Here is a 19,761-nt window from a genome sequence, read left to right on the forward strand (position 1 = left end):
TCCAAACACTTACTGTATCATGGTTTTTTTTCTGAAAGCTCTGCTTCCCAAAGTCATGAGGCTGTGCACCCATCTTTGGGATTTCTTAACACATTTACTAAGACAATCAAGATTACGGAAAAAACTTGATAATGTGACTCCTAAACACCAGGAGATAAAATAAAAGTTCCAAACATTTTAAAGACTTGTGATCTTTGAGACATTTTTGGTTTGGGATGTTCGTTTAGGCCTTGGGGTGGGGGGGAATCACTAATTTGTTGTTCCTTCTACTATCTTCATTGTCTGCCAAACCTTCAATGAAGCACTGGTAACCTTTCTCCAGCTGTGATACTATTTAAAAAAAAAAAATTCTTTCCTCTTTTCCTCTCTTCTGTTTTAAGGATCTGGTCATCCTGTTGGTAATGTAATTTTCCTACCTTCATAAAACATTCAGTTTATGGTCCAACAAAAACTCTATTAAGCTCTTTTAATGCCCTATAAAGCTGATTTAGTCTTGAAACTGAAAGCCAACAAACAACAGGTGCTCATCCATTTTGAGCACTGAGTTATTTCACGTAAAAAAATTGCTTCATTTTTGGAGGATTACAAGAGTTTTACCTAGTCAAAAACAAAACAACGAAAAATTCCAAACTCCAAAAGTAAACACATTAAAGAAATATAAGTCACATCTAAACATCTCTTAAAAACATGAGAGAACCTTTGTACTGTGCCAAAGGGTACAAGCAGAATAAGCAGCTTTTTCCCAAGCCAGGAAAGACCCCCACCCCTTGTTTAATTATTACTTCTTTCGTGCCTTTCTTCAAACAGAGACGGCTTTCTAGCTACCCTTGAAACATTAACTTCTTCTTCCCAGGGTGACACTAAATTCCTTCTGTGATAGGAACATCTTACAACCTTTTGAAAACTGCATGGAGCTCAACACAGTAAGAGAAGACAGAGGCTTCCTGGTCTGCTCTCCGTTCCAAAAATTTAGCAGCTTATTAATAGAGCTGTAGCTGGGAGATACTAGGAAAGTATCTCAACTTTTGTCTTTTTTTTGGTCAGAAACAATTTTTGCTCTTTTACAAGATGTTAAAGTCACAATTTTTTCCTTGTGTTTTAAGACACCCTTAGAGTAGATCTCCCCTCAAACAACCTGCCACCACCACGACAGTAGATGTGTCTCTACTGATTCAAAAATAGCAAGTCACTTGGAGCTCCTTTATGGGTGAAAGATATTGCTAAAATAAACATAAATTTCACCTTTCTTTTGAAAAATAAAGTCCTCTAGCACTGTGAGCGTTAAGAAGTCTGAAAGTACGATGAGAGTGCATCATGTTCAGGCTTAGAACCTAAATGTATTAATATCCCACCCCCTTCCTCCCTCCAGAATGTAACTTTAGGATAATTGCTAGCCTTCCGGGTGCGCACATAAAGAGATGAAACATTACGTCTAGCTCAGTATTCTTCTGATGTTTGGGTTGGTAATATTATTATGAGTGTCACACGGACATACTGCACAGAAAACAGTACTGAAGACTCTCCCATTCACAGGCCTGCCTGCGTAGATGGTCATATTTGTGTTATTTCACTGTCTGAGTTAATTATTGCCTAACAAAAGAAACTCACACCCTGAAGTAGCAGAACAGGACATTACCACATTATATCATGTCCTAATCCCAAATCCAGACTTCTGTGAGACTTGAACCAAAACATAAAATTACATTTCTGTCATACATCCTGAAAATGTGAGGGAAAACATAAGACCGATCTCCTTTCCAATGTCATGTGATGAGGTGAGCCACATGTTGAGTAGATCTGAGTGACTGTGGAGTGGTTTCTGAAGATGCATGTAAAATTTTACCTGTGTGGTTTGAAAACTGGACAGAGTTCACTGTATCAACTTCAAATCCCAAAACCTGTAACAGAACACAGGAATACTTCTTTTACTAACACAGCTTTGTCAATATGTTACCAGTATCACAAAACACAAGAAAGAATTCTTATTTCCCCGTGCATTTTTAAAAATCTTGAGCACTGTTTTAAAGTGAAAGCTGAGTAAACATACATGCAACATAAAGAAACAATGCAGTACTTTACTACAGCAGTAGACATGGAACAAAAGTGACACTGGCAACCACAAAAACAGTGCTCTGGATCCTCAGGCTAGAGGTCATCTGAGGATAAGGGCAGAGAGACTGGTCCAGCAGCAATCACTGAATCCCTGAAGAAAGCCTTGGCTAGTCTTTCTTTGCAAGAAAAGCAGTCTAAATTTCAAGGTACTAAATTAATGCAAAATATGGAAGGAAGATGCTGTTAGTATTGCAGAAAGGCAATCTTTCTAAAGGGAGGACAAGAGAACCTTAAAAGGGATCAACGTTATGAGCCATACTTGGATTTCACAAGCAGTTTCTTTAAAACTAAAAAAGAATAGAAAGAAATCACAGATAATTAATTTGGAGCATGATCAGGCAATCAAAGGGAGAGAGCTCTTAAAAACACAAAGTAAAAAAAGCCTAAAGTATGCTGCAAAAGCCACCTGCTACTTTGCATTACCAGCAATCCAAATATTGAAATACCCAAGAATTTTCTAGTGCAATCAACAAACACATTCTTACTGCCCCAAAAGAGATAAATGTTATGAAAATAAGAACATTGAATCAGGAGAAAACTAATGAGGATTTTTAACCTGACAATACCTGCTTAATACAGACAGGCATTGCTGTTCAAGCCATTTTTAGACATTTTTATTTGCCACGAAATAAATTCTAATGCTACAGTGACATAACAGTCTGACATTTAATATTTGTTTCCACGTCCTACTTGCTCTGAGTAAGAATTCTCCTCAAAAGATGAGCTGCTATATATGGCTCAGTGAGTCATACTGGGAGATAACAGTAATGATGCATCGCTGTTTATGATACACTTTCAGGCAATTTGCTGGGGAGGGGGAAGTGAACAAATGAAGCTTTTGCCAGTCACATTTTTCACTGAGATGCAGGCCTCTCCCTTTTCATCACGAAGGCAGCCCGTTCATACATACTGAAAAATCTCTGGGTGTATGGTGCCAGACATTAGGTTTTCCCTGTGCACGTATTTTCTCTCGCACATGAAAGCCGTTGAAGTGATAAGCCCCTTATTTCAAACCCTGGGCCATTACAAGATGGAGGTACGTGCTGCGACGGGTATTTCCTTCTGCCTGCAGGCACTGCATTTCTGCCGTTTTACAGCTCAGAGTCCACACAGGTCTTTGCAGAACCAGTCTCTTCTTTCAATATATAATACTGGTTTCTTAATTCCTAACCAGAAAGCAAAGTAATCTTACATTAATGATAGACAGAATGGTGTGTTGTTTCAGCCTGATCAAGTTAAAATTAACCGCAGCTTCTACTCTCACCCCAGTTTCTTGTTTCACCTGGGTGGATTTTTTTATTTTTTTTTCGACCCAGGAATGAAAGGGGTGAGAACACAGCAATACTATTATGACCTTATCCTCAAGGTGAAGAACATGTTTGCACATGTTCTTCAAAGAAATAAATGAGAATAGTGCTTCTAACGAGACTGTCGTCCCATATTCAACTCCCCTCCCTGCAATGAACAGACCCAAGAAGTTCTAATTTCCTTCAAACATCTTGGCAACAATTGTGAATTAATCCAGTTCTGTGCAATGTTTAGCTCACATGTCTCCAACTATTAAACACCTGACACTACAGAACACGCTTACTATGATTTACTAGCTAATCAGGTTTAGACCTAGTGCTTCAGGGAAGAAGAGCATGCACAACTGCTTGTAGGGAGGGCTGTTTTCTAATAAGGATAAGCACTGTACCAACTGATGGTCACCAGAAAGAGCAGTCCTTTATTGTCTCCACCAGCACTAGCTATCATTTGATTTCTCAACAAGCTTTTCTGTAGGATTAGGGATTTTTGGTTTGTTTTGGCCAGTTTATCTGCTTCAGCCAGCAGAAGGGAAAATACAAGGGAGGCCACCTCTAACGTGACACCTAGCTGTCTCCAAGAGCTTAGCTGTACACTTGGTAAAAGAGAGTTAAATAAAGTGCTTTTTGAACAGTCAAGGAAAGTCACAGACAGCTCAAATTCAGCAAAGGAGCTTTCTCATCAGTGCAAAACAGGCTAAAAAGCCTTTAAACATCTCCCTAACAATCACTTAATGGTAGTAGTCTACTCCGTCACAGTTTCTAATTTGCCCTCAAGTTTTGTTTTGAATAAATGTACATGACTGTAACCTAACACACCTAATTACGCAATTCTCTAGTTCCGATTCAACCCTCAAAACACGCCATGGTTGCTCTACTTCAAGGAATTTCCTTTTACAAAGATTCTTATCAAGAGAGAGTAATTAAAAGACATAAAGTGTCATTTAAAAACCAAAGTACAATTAAAACCCCTAATTAGTACTACCTTTGGAATGAGATCAGCAGATTTTGACTATGTTGCATAGTATAAACAGATGTTTCTTAGTATAAAGTATTAAAATAATCAAAAAGAATGTTGAAGTCATATTAAGCCAGTACGTGTTTGCTATGAAGGCAAACTGTATTGAAAAGTCTCGTGGAATTTAATCATCAGAAGATGACCTGAAAACAGGGTATATTGAAGTGCTAAACGCAGCTTTTGACAGCAATCATCTCTTCTATGGTTACACAGAAAACTGTGTCTTAATTTTGGTTTGCGTAGTTCATTTTAACAACCTGATCATTTACAGTGGATAAGGAAATGTTAGCTTCCTCCTTCAACCAATGATTAAAAAACAGTACTAGTTAACTATCATCCTTGCATATCTAAAGGACCATACATATCAGAAGCAGTTTCTGATTCACTGAATGATGAATACTTTCCCTGCTTACAAAGGGAGCTGTATTCAAAAGATGCCTTATTGAGTCTTTTTAATATATACTCTTATTTTTAATTTCTTGGGCAGAGCTAACCAAAAGGACTGATTTTGTGGTTTTCTTCAATGTAGTTAAAAATTTCTACCCAAACCAGAGGTTAAATAAATCTTAAGTGAAAGTTAACTACATAGTTAGAAATATATTATTTTTGTATGTACAGACCTAGAAGACTGCGATCAGAGCAAACGTATTGAATCAGATAAATCATACTAAAAAAAAAAAGTCTATCTTATATTTGCACACAAAAGTCCCAAATATCACCTGAAATTATGCATTTACTTGGATATCAACAATTTTTCCAATGTCATAAACCAGTAAGAATCAACCTTTCCTTCAGAAAATTACTAGAAAGTACAAATTCAAACCAGGACTAAACTCAATTATTTATATCAAGTTTCTTGCTTGTTGATATGAAACACATTTAAATAACTTATTTTAATTCATGGATTTAAAATCAATCCACTCTGGTTACTGATGTTTTTTCTACATAGAAAAACAAACCCCTCCATGTTTCTGAAGTACATATATATATATATATATATATGCACCAGTTAAATTGTCACCTCAACACCTTTCCTTATTTTGTGAGCAAACAAAATGTTGTAATTCATTAAAGACTGCATGTGAAACAGTAAATAAATATAAAGTGAGTTTCGCGGTGTTCAGTCCACAGAGAACAAATTCAAGCTGGTAATGGTTTATCATGGTTCGCTGAAGTCTGCAGTTGTCTCTACGCTTTGCTCAAAAAATACAGCAGAAGCCACAAGTAGCACTTTGTCAGGTCCACCCGTGGGACAAAAACCTTTATTGAGATATTGACAATTTCACCTTATACCCACTGACACACCACTTTCCCTTCGCTTCCTGAATTTCTTTACATATCAGTCTGCTACGTTTGCAAAACGACCCAACTTTGGGTGTTAAAACTCATTTTTCTGTGTGTATGCATGTATGTGTTCCTTGAACCTCTGTGTAAATAAACTGAAGGAACTCACTCCACTTGAATTTTGCCTATGTCAGAACTAATGCCCTCAGATCCTATTTGATTAGTGCGAGGACTGAGCTTACTAAAAAATGTACAATAATGCTTAATTTACTGGTTCTCTATACCAGCTTGTAAATAGTCTATACCTGTGTTACTTCCCCTGCTCCCTATAGAAAGGGTCCTGTGGTGATACTCCTGCCTCTGGCTCTTGAAATGTGGGTTACGGCAGGTACTCTGCAAGTGTCCATGGTTCCAGCTGCCAGGGACACACATCTTCTACATTACCATTATCCCCTGTTTTGGATGATCTGGTCTTTTACAGGCCCTCCAGCAGAGAACAATTCCTATTTTCCGTGCTCCCCCTCTGCTGTCATTCTGTATATATATCATTTGCCCACAGAACTGCAAATCCTGAGCAAATCTAAACCCATAGCCAGTTTGGGTAAGGATGCTAAGTGCTCTTCAAAGGAAAAAGATAACTGAGTTCATCCTAAATCTCTCAGCCTCCAGTCTAAACACATGTCAAACAATGTTCTTAAGAGCCAACCTAAGGTTGCCTATATCACATCACATTGTGACATTTACTGCGATTGAAGGCTCAGAGAAAAATGGGTGATTTCAACATTTTTTTTTTTCAGTATCTTTAAGCAAAGGAGGCAGAACTGTTACATTTCTAAGAACAAAACATCAAAACCAGAGCTTTGTATTTGGAAGGCATGGCTGGCAGGTCTGAATGACGCATTTCAGAAAAGTATTTGGAAGTTCAAATCAAAATACACACACTGGAGCAGAATGAGTTTGAAGAAACAGCTAGCATGAAACACACGCTCCAACATTATGCATGAGATCAAATTGGGCTCAGTTCTTCCTCACAAATAACTGAAGGAAAGGGAAAAATGTCATCCAGTTCTTCCCACAGTGTAGAAAGTGCTATCCCAGCTTTGCAAATAGAAAATGCATCACCCCTGCAATCTACAGGACTATTAAAATGCCCATCTTTGAACTAACAAGTGCTCAAGTGAAAAATCAACACACAAGAAAGGAAGAGACTTCAAAATACATGGACAACCTCTAAAGGTGTTGGCTCTTTTTGGAAAACTGGACCAACAGTCTAGTTTTTTCTAAAAGCACAGAAGTAATTTAAACATATCCAGCCACCAAGCCACAAATAAGAAGCCAAAAAATGGATCTCCTTCAGGTTTCAAATTTTACCAATACCAATTGTTTTACTAGTAGAACAACTTAAAGACCTAGACAGACAGAAAATGCAACCTTTTGGACTTTGCCACTGTGTTAACGTGTGAATTAGAGCTTTCTTTAAAATTTACAGTCTCTCTTCCTCTTCCTTCCAGAAAACATTTCAATCATACATATAGTGAAGCATGCTATTTCTTAACCGCAAAGAACGAGTACCTAAGATTGTTAGAAATGAAAGATTACAAACATACATTTCCTTCAAGAGGACAGCCTAAATTGTGCCTGTTATGTAACAGGCGGGGGGACTGTAAAACAACAAGAGAAAGAAAACTATTCCACATCATGGAAAATTGTGAGTGTAGCAACAGAGAAATTAACAGGAAGATTTTGAAGCAAATGCAACATCTCAAATTCAGTTTTAATGATTGCTAAGCTTTCTGTTTACATTTGTGTAATCTACATTATGTACCAATGGTCTGGAGACAAATAAAAGTACTAATTTTTACCTCCTAATCCTATTTGTTATATGATTGTTAACACCACTTGATACTGAAAACTGTTAACTTCAAAGATTAGCTCTGCCTCAGAGTAACTATTAATATAAATTCTTGTTTAATTATTTACTCTGAGAAATGCTTAGAGAAATGTGAAAAGCTGTTACTGAACTGCTTCTGTTTAAAATTTGTACTGCAGCTTTTACTATGCTTCTGCAGGGAAAAAAAGTAAATTTTCAAAAGTATCACACATTTTATAGTACTCATGAAGTTCTCCTTTTTCCTTGCTTGTATTCAGCTTGGGAAAAAAAAAAATAAAAAAAAGATATAAATATCTCAAATCTCCGAAGTGTGTGAGAAAAACTGTCACTTCAACTACATTAACTTCTGAACTGAACTACATTTTATTGCTTTCCTGGGTACTAAACATTAGAAACAAACAAAACAATTTCCAATGCATTATATGTACATATTTAGAGAAAAAGAGGTTTAGAGGGGAGTGAGAGAGATGTTGTGGAATCGCTGTCCTTGGAGGTTTTCAAGACCCAAGAGGACAAAGCCCTGAGCAACCTGGTCTGAATTTAGAGCTGACCCAGCTTTGAGTAGGAGGCTGGACTGGGGACCTCCCGAGGTCCCTTCCAGCCTGAGTCACTCCCTCATTCGATGATACTGCTACATACAAAAAGCTCAGCTTTACTCGTTGTAGAATTCCATGTGTAAAATTACACAAAAATATCATCACTTGCTATCCATCCTAAAGTTTTAGTTATAAGGATAAAATTAACTATGCCAGCTTTGTCAGTAAAGATAGTATGTTCTTTGCTGTTAAATGATCAATGGACCAATTTCACTAGAATGTTTGAGTTTGTACTTAATTTAGACAACCTTAGAGAACAATGACCTAGTTTTGCAAGAAAGAAATTCAATTACAAATACCTCTCTATTCTGCAACATGGTCGGTACATATTTCCCTCTTTGGGCGCTGGCTTTATGCCTCTGGTAGCATTTCATTTTAAGGTTTGAAACTAAAACCACAAAGCAATACTGCAGCTCAAGTTAGAGGAAAAATCTGGAACAATGAGTGAAATGCAGAGTAAGAAAAAAAAAAAAGCAGTGTGAGGAAGAAAAGAAAAAAAAGATTGCATAAAAACAGACTTTGTAAACTGCGTACATGTTTCTTCCATAGTATTTATGTCCCCTGATACATGTGCACAGGTTGCTATCTATATTTCATGAAACAAAGCCGAGACCTCCATCCAAACTCTCCAGTTCCTTCAAAGTTCTTAATTTTGGAAAATGTTAGCTTTACCATACCAGAACACATCAAAACCAATTTCCCTGAGTGAGCAGATAAACCAAATGGTTTGTAAACCCATACCCACGGAAAATACCAGATGTTGAAGTTGCAAATCAAGCTCAGCCAATCATTCACGCAAATTCTTTTATTGTAAACACAAGGTACCTAATTTCTTGTACACATAATTAGACCTTCACATTCAGATTTGAGCTACAAATGTGCCACAGGTGAAAATACTGCTATGTAATTTGTTTGTTCACATGTCTAAAAGGTGAGTTTATCTCCAAGAGAAATGCGGTTTGACAGGAAAAGGGCGCTAGCTAAGAAGAAAGAAGGAACAAGATCCTGCTAACCAGGAGAAGAGAACTCTTGAGACTCCACTTTAAAAAGGAGGATTTGACTTTCATGCATCCAGATCGCATCAAAATAAATGCAGCCTTGTATTAAAACACCTAACTTCCTTCAACTTTTCTGCTTTGTAGCAAGATACTTGCTTTGTAAGTAAAGTTTATGGAAAAAGGATGACTCTGTTTCAATTAATATTCAAATGATGAACCCTCCAAGTCAGGTATGTCGTGTCCTTTGTGCCAGCGGATTGTAACAGACTGATCAATCAGCGCAAAGTAGCAGTAAATACTAAGAATAGTGAGAAGAAGGTTAACACAGAGTAGACAAGTGAGCCAAAACCATCTAGACAGAACCTAAAAAGGCAGCATGGTGAATTATGTGCAGGATTTTGAATCAAGGATTCAGGGATGACACTCAACTGTGCTACTGATTTGCTTTCCTTTACTGGGCAAGATCAACATGCAGGTACATTTTTAGAAACAACCACTAATTTCAGCTGCTTTCCTACTCGATGACTAAATTGTGATGCCCATGAATGATTCACAAAGTCATGAAGCCCAGGCAGATCTCACTGCTTTCACTTAGAAGCGATGGTCAGGCTTGTCTTTATTGCAAGCTGGCTCAGACTTTGACCTACGTGCCACTAAAATCTCTTGCCTGAGTTAAGAGTGATTGTCTCTGCAGAGAAAACATGTCCTTTTGGAGAGCCTGAGAAGCAAGGAACCATGACAGATACTAGGATGTTGTTTTAAACCAGTTCTAAAAGGGTATATTACTCTCATACCTTTTAGCGTATGCACTCATCCTCCTGGTAAAAATAAGCAGTTAGTGCTACTGAAGGATTTCTCAGGTAGCTGCACTCTTTATCAAGGTATGTAAGTTCTAAAGCACAAGAAGATCACCACAGTCTGACCTCCAGATCATTTTGTATTTCCAAACCCTTTCTAACCATTGTGCTGTCATTTAAAGAAGTAGAAGGAAGGCATCTGGAGAATATGGTCTATCCTCCTGCTACCTTAAACATAGCACTACTACAGTTTTCAGTGACAGAAGTTGTAAAAAAGAAATGCTGTTTTGAATACTGCACATTTGCCTCCTTAGAGCATTAAAAATAAGTCTTCATAGAGACCTGTGAACTGGACAACTGTTATGCTCCTGTGAAACCATATTATCAGTAAACGGTGACAAAGACAGGTCACCATCACTCTGCAAAGCATTGTGCTTAAACCAGTAACACTTGAAATCAGATGTAAAAGCCAAGGTCCTGGTTCCTCACACACACAGTAAGACGACAGCTAGGAACAAGACACTGGTCATTCCCCAGCTGCCGAAAAAAGAGCTTAGGGAATTTATGCGGTGCAGAATTAATTATACTGCATTATATGTACTCTATCTGTGTGCTGCCTTGATCTGTACAGTACTGTATAATGCATGCGGCCTTGTACTTTATCAGAACACAGACCATGCCACCTGCTGCTGCAATAACTACAACAGACTCAAAAAACCTCTATTTTTCCTCACAAATTAATGGCTTTTTATGGAAGCCTTCCAATATACTCAAAACAAAATGTAGCGTTTCATTTTCAAAAGTTAATGGAAGCACATGACAAGACTAGGGGCTCTACAGAAAGGAAAAAAACGAAGTCCTCAGTTTCAAGAGCCAGTCAAGCTTTCCAAGTAATGGGGAAGTGCTTTGATTTATAACATTTAAAGCACACAGCAGCGTTTTAAAAAAACAGAAATGAATATTTAAGTGCAAATCCTACATCTCTAATATATACACACAAAATACAAATAAACACACACACAATTTTTTATTAAGAACATATGACGTTTATCCCAATACAAACATCTTGACTGTGACTATGAATTTTAATTAACATACTTAATAATTGCCTAATTACAATCTTACTTCTCTGCCTCCACACCACCGTTAACATAAGGAAATTCAACAACAAGGTGAGTTGGCATAAGGCACTTCAATAAATGGATCTGGGCCAAAAAAAGAAGCTAAAAGCAGACACGTATACTAACAGAGCATATCTGGCGGCCCATGAAAGGGGAAAGCACCTCAAAAGTATTAACCAGTAGCCCACCAGAACCACGATGTACATACTGAAAGCAAAACAGTTGCCCTGCTCAGGACTGCACAAGGCACACTGATTAACTTCAGAGGGCCTTTACCTGAGAGTACATGACAGCAACAGAAAACAAATCAAAGGCTTGAAGAGCCCCAGTAGATGATCATATTTTCTTCCAGAGGACCTCCCTCCTCATCCAAATTTATATCACAGCTGGCTTTATTGCTATTGACAGGACATACATATGGTAGGCCCTACATCACCAGGAAAATTACTCTTGTAGCAATGTAACACTGACAGATGCATCAGTCAAAGGACAAAGTTTTATAGCATAAGGACATACATAAGTAGAGGGGGTTACAGAGACTTAAACAGACAAAATTTATGAAGAATTTTCAAGAAATCTTGTGGTAAGTCCCTAAACTGCTGACTTTTGGCAGAGCATGGGTACAATCCACAAACTGAATTAGCCAGTAATACCTGTATTTGTCTACAAAAATCACCATATCACGTAAACTAAAACCTTTCCATCCCTTCCAGGTTTTTTAGATATAATAAAAATGAGCTTAACTGAAAGTCATTAACAAAATTAACTTTAATGCCACAGTTAAAATTACCCTGCCAAACAAGGTAATTGAATTTTTGGCGGTTTTTTTGCTAAGCAATGGCAGCAATACTGTCCAATAAGAAAGTCTCTGTATCCGGCCATGAAACACTCTAAGTATCTGTTTTATTACAAGTGATTTGCATGTATGTGCTGGTGTTTATGTACTGCAGTTTGGAACTTTACCTTACCCAGCCATCACTGTAGTTCCAGTGAACATCATTGCTCCACTGTATTCCTCTGGACATGGAACAGAAACATGTTTAAAAAGGCTGAATTTCTGTAATCAACTTAATTTGGAGGGGGAGAAAGAGAAAGGATTTCCCAGTTGCAGCTTGCATCTCTCACTGTGTGCCAGCTCTTTCACTTAATTGCATCTCCTTCCATTTGATACTGAATCAAAAAAACATACATTGTACTGGGTGTAGAAAATTAAAACACAAATTCAGTTTGAGAAAAGGAACTTGGGAAAAAGAAAATGCATGTCCTGGCAATTAGTGAAGCAGGCATAATTGCTGGCGTGGGTTGATAAACCGAACAGAAACTGCTATTGACTAACCCAATCTCTTTTTTCTCCTTCTGAGCTTTTTAATAAACCATACCAAGTAGATAATGAGAACTCTGTACTTATAATATAGCTGTATTTTTGTGCAGCATTTGACAAAGCACTGCAAAGAAAAATCATTAAGATATGGGAGACACTGTGCCAGGATAGAAATACAGGAGCAAATAAACCAGCTTAGGAACAGGTATGCTGGAGATATTGTTGGTGATTCATTAATCCCGAGTCAGGTACCAAACAGGCCACTTCAGACTCTGAGGTTAGAAATAGACAATTACAAAACAGACAATAAAAAAATACAGCAGTTGACCTTGAGAAAAAAAAAAAGTTATTTCACCAGTGACAAAGAGAGACATATAGAAGAATAGTATTTGGATAGTATCTTCTACTTGTTAAAAATGAGAGAACTTTATACTCTTAAAAAAACTACAAAATACACTATATGAAGACTATACAAACAATAGACACACATATACAAAAAAAAAAAAAAAATCACAAATATACGCACAAACTACCTGGTTAGAACTGTTCACCCTCACACTAAAAAAAAAAAATCCCTGAAAAACTACAAACCACCATGCCTTTCGCTACATGAACCCACCTTTCACCTGAACTTCTTGTACTCTCAAGTCAAACTCCATGCATCTCTTAACTGTTTACTTTCCTTCCCAACTTAGCTTTCCAGTTACAAAAGAACAAACATGAGAGGAAGCTAGGCGTGGAGGAGTCTGGGATATTTTATATATGCTGCAGCCACATTTATTTGATGCTTCATTGTTGCTCTATGGCCACAGGTTCTCAGGTCCAACAACAACTAGCCCCACATCAGCAAAAACAAGACAAAATGATCACCTCAGGTAGCCTAATGGCCTGACTCCCTTTTCACCTCTGATCAACTGCGTACCAATTTTCAGGATTTACAAGCTGACTTCAGCACTGGACACCACAGAGGACATACTACAGACTGGAGCAGAAAACAAATGCCTCTCTCTTCTGCCAGAACAGACTGCAATTTCTTCAAAGGGCTCTGGCAAAATTGTTACTTACTGAGAATTTGCAGATGGGCTGATCTAGCTGTAACATCATGACCATCTGAACAGAAAAGACTAGAACAGCCTGAGAGTGCAATGAATTCATTCTCAAATAGTTTATTTCTCGATTTTTCTGAAAAGGCTCACAATGTAAGTATATATCTGAAACATAACCAGGCCAAATTCAAGATAAGGATAATAACAGTGCCTTAAAGATGCTCCTCCAAATAAGCCTTGGAGACACAGGAACACTTCAGAGCAAATACCACCAGGTCACCCAGTTTTATTTTCCACCCTGACTGACTGACATGCATTGCTAACTATTCAGTGCAAGATACTAAGATGACAAAAAATACATGCTTTTATCAAAATTCCCCCTAAGCCGTTTTGTTCAGCACTAAGAAATTCCCGGTTCTATGTCATCAGCATTTTTTCATGGGCTACTCAAAAAACAGCCTCTTGTGCCTGCAAGACACACATGCTCATCACCATTACTCCATGCATTACACCAGTTCAGTTCAGGATCGACTTGACTGCAGAGTCAAAAGATTTGTACTACAGCTGCTCTATTAACCTTCCTATGGGCAGGAGGTCATTCCTTCCATCCGGGGTGGGATCAAGTGATGGATCTGCGAGACACTGATTTGTAAGGGCTAAGGTAATGAAAGACAAGGAAAGAACAGCTTCTGTTCCCACCTTCATTCTTCCCACTAAAGGACAAACATAAAAAAAAGGAGAATGAGGTGGTGCTGTGGGTGTCTGATTGCCTTCCACCCAAGAAGGCACTCCCCCCCATCCTGAGATTCTGTTTACTGTTAGGTAAAAGTGACTTTAGATACTAATTTCAAATGGAGAAGTTGCAGTTCACATACTCTTTTGAAGAGTTACAGAATCTGCAGGTTGACTGCAAATTTCAGATTCATCATCTTCATGCTGCTTCCTTCTACACTTGGATGTAATTTGACAAAAACACCATATTTATCACTGCAAACTCCTGCCAACTAGAATCATGCACAGTCCTACACAAGGAAGTTTACAAACATTGATGAGGAGAGGCAGACATACACAGCAGCAATAGGTCCAACAGGCATGGACTTAATCTCTTGTTTATTTTAGTGAATGAAATGGTGGGGTGGAATCCCACAACACATTCTTTTCCTCTGATTTTTATTTTATTTTTAATCCTGCTGTTCGTATTTTGGATAGCTAGCTCTCTAACCGCCAGTCATTATGTACATCTAGGGTGAAGTTATCCTACAAGAAAGATACCTGTTTTATCCAGCCCATATGCTTTATTTGGCCTTCTTAGGTAGGCTGTGAATGGATTCCACTCTCCTACCAAGGCTTTACATGTTAAACTGCAAGATAACAGACGCTTGTAAAAACAGAACAGGAAACAACTCCCTGAAAGAGGTACCACGTTATGTAAAGATCACACCAAGGCCACCACAGGGAAAGAATGAAGCTTCTACAGAACAGTTAAAAGTCTCACCAATTCCTTCAGAGCAAGCAGATGTCTTAAATAAAAGCACACTTGGAGGAATGTTTCCTTCAGCGGATGCCAGGTGCCTGGGGCTTGCTCCTGCTCTGGCACCTTAGTTATGCCAAAAAGAGCTGTCTGTGGGGCTGTGTAGGGAACTGGATGGGGAAATTTACTCAAAAGATAAATAAACATTTTCTTCTTTTTCCCTCTTTGTCAAATTATTTATAACCGGGATGGCTTCTCAGAGCAATTTACCACACGGCCTCACAAAATGACTTTCCTTGAAGAGTTGAAGTAGACAGCAAAATAGTGCAGGTGGAAGAACCAGCTGGAGGTGGTAAATGAAGATCAACAATTTCTCAAGCTGGCTTTGCTACTGAAGCCACCAGATCATGAAACTATACCCTAGAAGATAGCTGACAATATAAAATCTCTCAAATGTAAACACTAAGTTGCCACATAGTTGTTTGGTTGTTGTATAAACAAGCAGAGGCACAATGTTACTTCCACTAACTACAGTAAGAACAGAAACAACCATCCCCAATATAAAGCTACCAGCAATATTTGAGTACAAAAGGAGTCAGCTGTGACACAGGTTGTAGCTTGTGCTGGTCCACAAACAGCAACAACAAATAATTAATGTGCTGCAGGAAACACTATCCGTGCTGGCCTCAGTTTTAACCATTTTTTAAACATTTTTTTCCATTTCTGTTAGCTGCTCAGAGCGTCTGATGGTTTCCACAGGTAACGTGGTGCCCACCCCTATGAGACAGGGACTGTATTCTGCCAGAAAAGTGAGAGTAACCACAGTAAAGAGCTGGATGGATGGAAAAAAGAGTTTTCTTTCAGACTAAACTTTTTCAGTAGTACTCATCACCCAAAACAAATGCTGCAAAATACATGAAGATACACAGATTTATAAAAAATAGATATATATTTTAATTGATTAGATTACATATCACTATAGAGTCTGGTGTATAATTCTACAAAAACAGTATCAGATTTTGAGAATTTAGCCAACATTTTTTTCTGTTGTAACTTATTTTCTTTTTCTTTCCTCTTCCAGAAGATGGGGACAGAATTACTGTGTAGAGGAGCTATGAACAAACACAGTAAAATTCAGGAAGAAAACAAATAATTTAGTGTTAACAATAAATAAATAGAGAACTATTAAGGGGAGTATGAAAGAAAAGATACTTGGCTTTACTAGCTAGCAATCTGCCAAGTTAAGTAAGAGAAAAAATGTTGCCTTATTCTAATATTGTGGGACAGACCAGCACTTCACTTCTTTGGCGGTTTCAAGTGCGATGACCTACTGAATGCTATTCTTGAAGACTGCCATGGATTCCTCCCTTCAACTTATTAATGTCATTGATAGCTGTGTCATCCTTGCTTGACATGACCACACAGATCCTCTTCTGAGAGGTAAAACATGACTGGACCCCACAGTGGGGAGAAGGGGAACAGTTGTGATCAGACTGGAAAGGGTTTGCTGGTCAGGAAAACCATTTACTTCTGTTTTCAGAAACAACTGCATCTACAGATTAGAAAGTGGCTCTCCAGCTTTTGCTTTGTCACAAGGGAGACTCTTACCATTTTTCAGTATATGCTCTAGCACCTCCTCAATCCCACACATCCTTCAATCCCACACATCCCTCTAGCAAGAGGTGTTTTGCATTCCCAAGAGAGCAAAGTTAAATCACCATGGAAGGATTTCTACTCAGCCCAAACTAGTCCATATGCTTAAAATTTACATAGCATGACAGAAGGTGAAGTGAGGTTTGGGTTTGTGGTTTGTTTTTTTTTTTAAATGAACCATGTAGGAGGTTTTGGTATCACAGTTCTCTCTCCTGCTCTATGGATAATTGTTCCAGATGTTAAGGGAACTGGAGCTCAGAAGTGTCACAGATGAATTAGCATCAACAAATACAAGTCCTGAACAAAGGCTTGAAAAAATTCAGGTAGCTCAGCATAGCCAAATTTCAGTTCCGTAATACTTTTTTGCTATGGCAAGTTACGCCACGGCTGCCAAGCCACGAGATGATGAACTAGTCTGGCTTCTGTTGGGGCACGTATTATCTATCAACATGGTTCTGCCTGGCATGTTTCAAATTTTATCCTCATCAATTTTTTTTTCCTCTGTAGATTACTATACAGCTGCATACTCTATCACACATAGTAATTTCAGAAGAATGGACATTTTATGTACCAGGACTAATGTCCAACTCCTCACATTAACCTTGCTTCACCAACTCAAACCTGTTTTCCACACCACACAAGCAACTGAAGTGGAACTTCCACTTGCATCTTTTCAGCCTGAAGAAGCTAAAAATATCTGCCTGGCATGGTTCAGTCAGCCATGGATAATGGTGTATCCCTTATTTAAAATGACTAAATATGCTCTTCAAGGAAAGGTGACCATCATTTTGGTTATAAATAGAAAAAATTAAAAGTAAGAGACAACACATTACTAAAAGGAAGATTTTAGAGAAGTATCTGTAGCTTTGTATGTCACCTATTTTTCTCAGGTGTAGCTTCATACCATCCTTACACATACAATTAAAGATTCATTTTATTATTTCAAATTATACTTTGATTTTTTAATTTATTTCAGTACATTTTAATATATAAATTAACTTTAACTTGAAGCTCACTTTTTTCAGAAATCTGATCAATATTGACTCTGTTGTCTGTCCTTTTTTATTCATACAGGAAAAAATATTCTCTCTACTGTTTCATTAGGAGCAGAAATAAGACATAGTAACTGCAAGAATTCAAACAATCAAAAAACCTAAGGCCTAAAGATAGAACATAAGGCCATTTCCTAATGAAAAAAAATGCCTTAAGCAAGTAAACACTTGCTACTGAGTCTCTGAGTACACAGTATTCTCCACAAGAACAGTGCAAATCCACCTTTAGGCAAGGTTTTCCAGATCTTTAATAAGATTTGCAATTTCTTGATGACTCAATTTTTTTTTTCAAAGAAAGTGGGTGAATCAGGGTAAGGCAGTTTTGCTTGCTCTTAAGTCAAATATTTGCATGTGCTTGTAGATACCAAATTGGATCCTCCTTAATCTTTCTACTTTGCTGTGTTGTGTTAGATCAAAAGATTACATATATGTCCGGGAAAAAGCTACTATTTCTTCACTACAGCACACATTCCACGTACTATGTCAAATATCAGTCTATGCATCTGCATAATTCTAATTTTCACAATGTACCATGAAAAAGTTAGCAAATTCTAGTAATAATCATTGTAAATATTTATCACCTCCTTTTTAAAAAGTTTAAAATGGCAACTGATCAACTGGCCCCATACACACACTGCAAAATAAACTTTAATGCATCTTAAAATGCTTTTTTCAGCTTTTCAACTGTAATATACAATCAACCTGTGGGAACATCCCTCAGGACTCGACCTCAGGTGATGACCGTTCAGTCAGTCCCGCTCTCTGTTTAACAGAGACTGTCCAGTCTTAGAATTTAGAGTCCACAGCACATTAGTCCTAGCTGCACTTTTTAGGCAGGCTGAAATTACTCTAATTTTTCAAATTTATTATTTTGCATTAGTAGTTGAAAAGATTTCTGTAAAAAGTTTGTAAAGAAATTTGGGATCTCTTAGTTCTCAGCGCCACACAAACATGAACTACTGCTGTTAAGGGAAATCCCAATATTTTTCCCAGTTCTTTGCCTCAGTCCAGTCTGTCTTCAAGCAATGTCAAGAGCTGAAAGAATGACAACCACCACCACTCCTATTTTATTTTATTTAGTTTCAAGTAGTTTCCCACTTTCTTGTCCTCTCTCAGACCTGTCCTACTCCCCTTCCAACTTGCCATACAGGTCGAAAGTCCATCTCCTACAGTCTTCTCAGAATTTCGAAGTTCTCACAGTACGTCTGAGCTCCTAGAGGGCCCAGAGCTATCCTTTCCTCATAGGTGGGTTAACCTGGAAAAGCACTTCTGGAAAGTTCCGGTAAAGCCTTTTCCTAGAAATCCAGACTGCCAGGAATAACCTTGTTAGGACCTTTTGGATTACAAGTCTGTTGCAGGGCCTCAACTTGCACGTGATACTCACCAGACTTCGGCAACTACATATACTGACATCCACATAACAAGAAAATGCTGTTTACATAGCTATGAATAAGACTTCCCAGAGGGGTCAGGAATTGTTTACGGTTTTTTTAAAAATCATCTGTCCCCTGTTTACCTTCCTTACAAGAACAAAAACAGAGGCAAGGAAGAAAACCATGCTTCCGCAAGCTTCCTTTGAAGTATGAATCTAGAGCCACAATTCTTGTTTCAGATATGTAATTTAGGACAATCTTTGGATATTACACAGAGAAAATACATTCTTTTGTTTTTGTATTTATTTTTTGTTTAAGGGTTAGGCTTTTTCAGCCTTTGATCTGTAACAAAAATAAGGGCTAGCCAGTAGGAACATTTCTTACTGTTATTCTGTAAAGACTTTTGATTGATTCATCATTCTTCTGACGCATATAATTAGCACAATAAAAGTAGGTTTTGAAAAACAGAACAAGCAGTCATCTTAAATAAGAGATGCTCTTTATCTATCTCTCTTTCCGTACAATACTTAATCCATTTGACTACACTGTTCAATAAAAGAAAGAAAGAAAAAAAAAAAGGCTTAAACTTTTTTGCTAGGGCAGCAGACAATCATTAAAGATAGGTTGATAATGGTTTTGGTCTCAGCATATGAAAGCAAATTATACCCTTGGCTTTGAACAATGCAGTTCAAGACTATCCTTAAATGTCAAAGAAATTACCAAT

General features: G+C 37.7%; 1 protein-coding gene across 1 annotated transcript in view; it reads right to left on the reverse strand.

The window, feature by feature from the left end:
- The window catches only part of PDXK (pyridoxal kinase), a 43,326-nt gene that overhangs the window by 21,947 nt on the left and 1,618 nt on the right, over nt 1-19,761 (reverse strand). Inside the window, exon 2 of the mRNA XM_059836381.1 lies at nt 1,844-1,898. Within this exon, the coding sequence (XP_059692364.1) occupies nt 1,844-1,898 (55 nt within the window). The remainder of the gene's footprint in view (nt 1-1,843; nt 1,899-19,761) is intronic.

Source organism: Gavia stellata, chromosome 1, assembly GCF_030936135.1.
Source record: "Gavia stellata isolate bGavSte3 chromosome 1, bGavSte3.hap2, whole genome shotgun sequence".
NCBI lineage: Eukaryota > Metazoa > Chordata > Aves > Gaviiformes > Gaviidae > Gavia > Gavia stellata.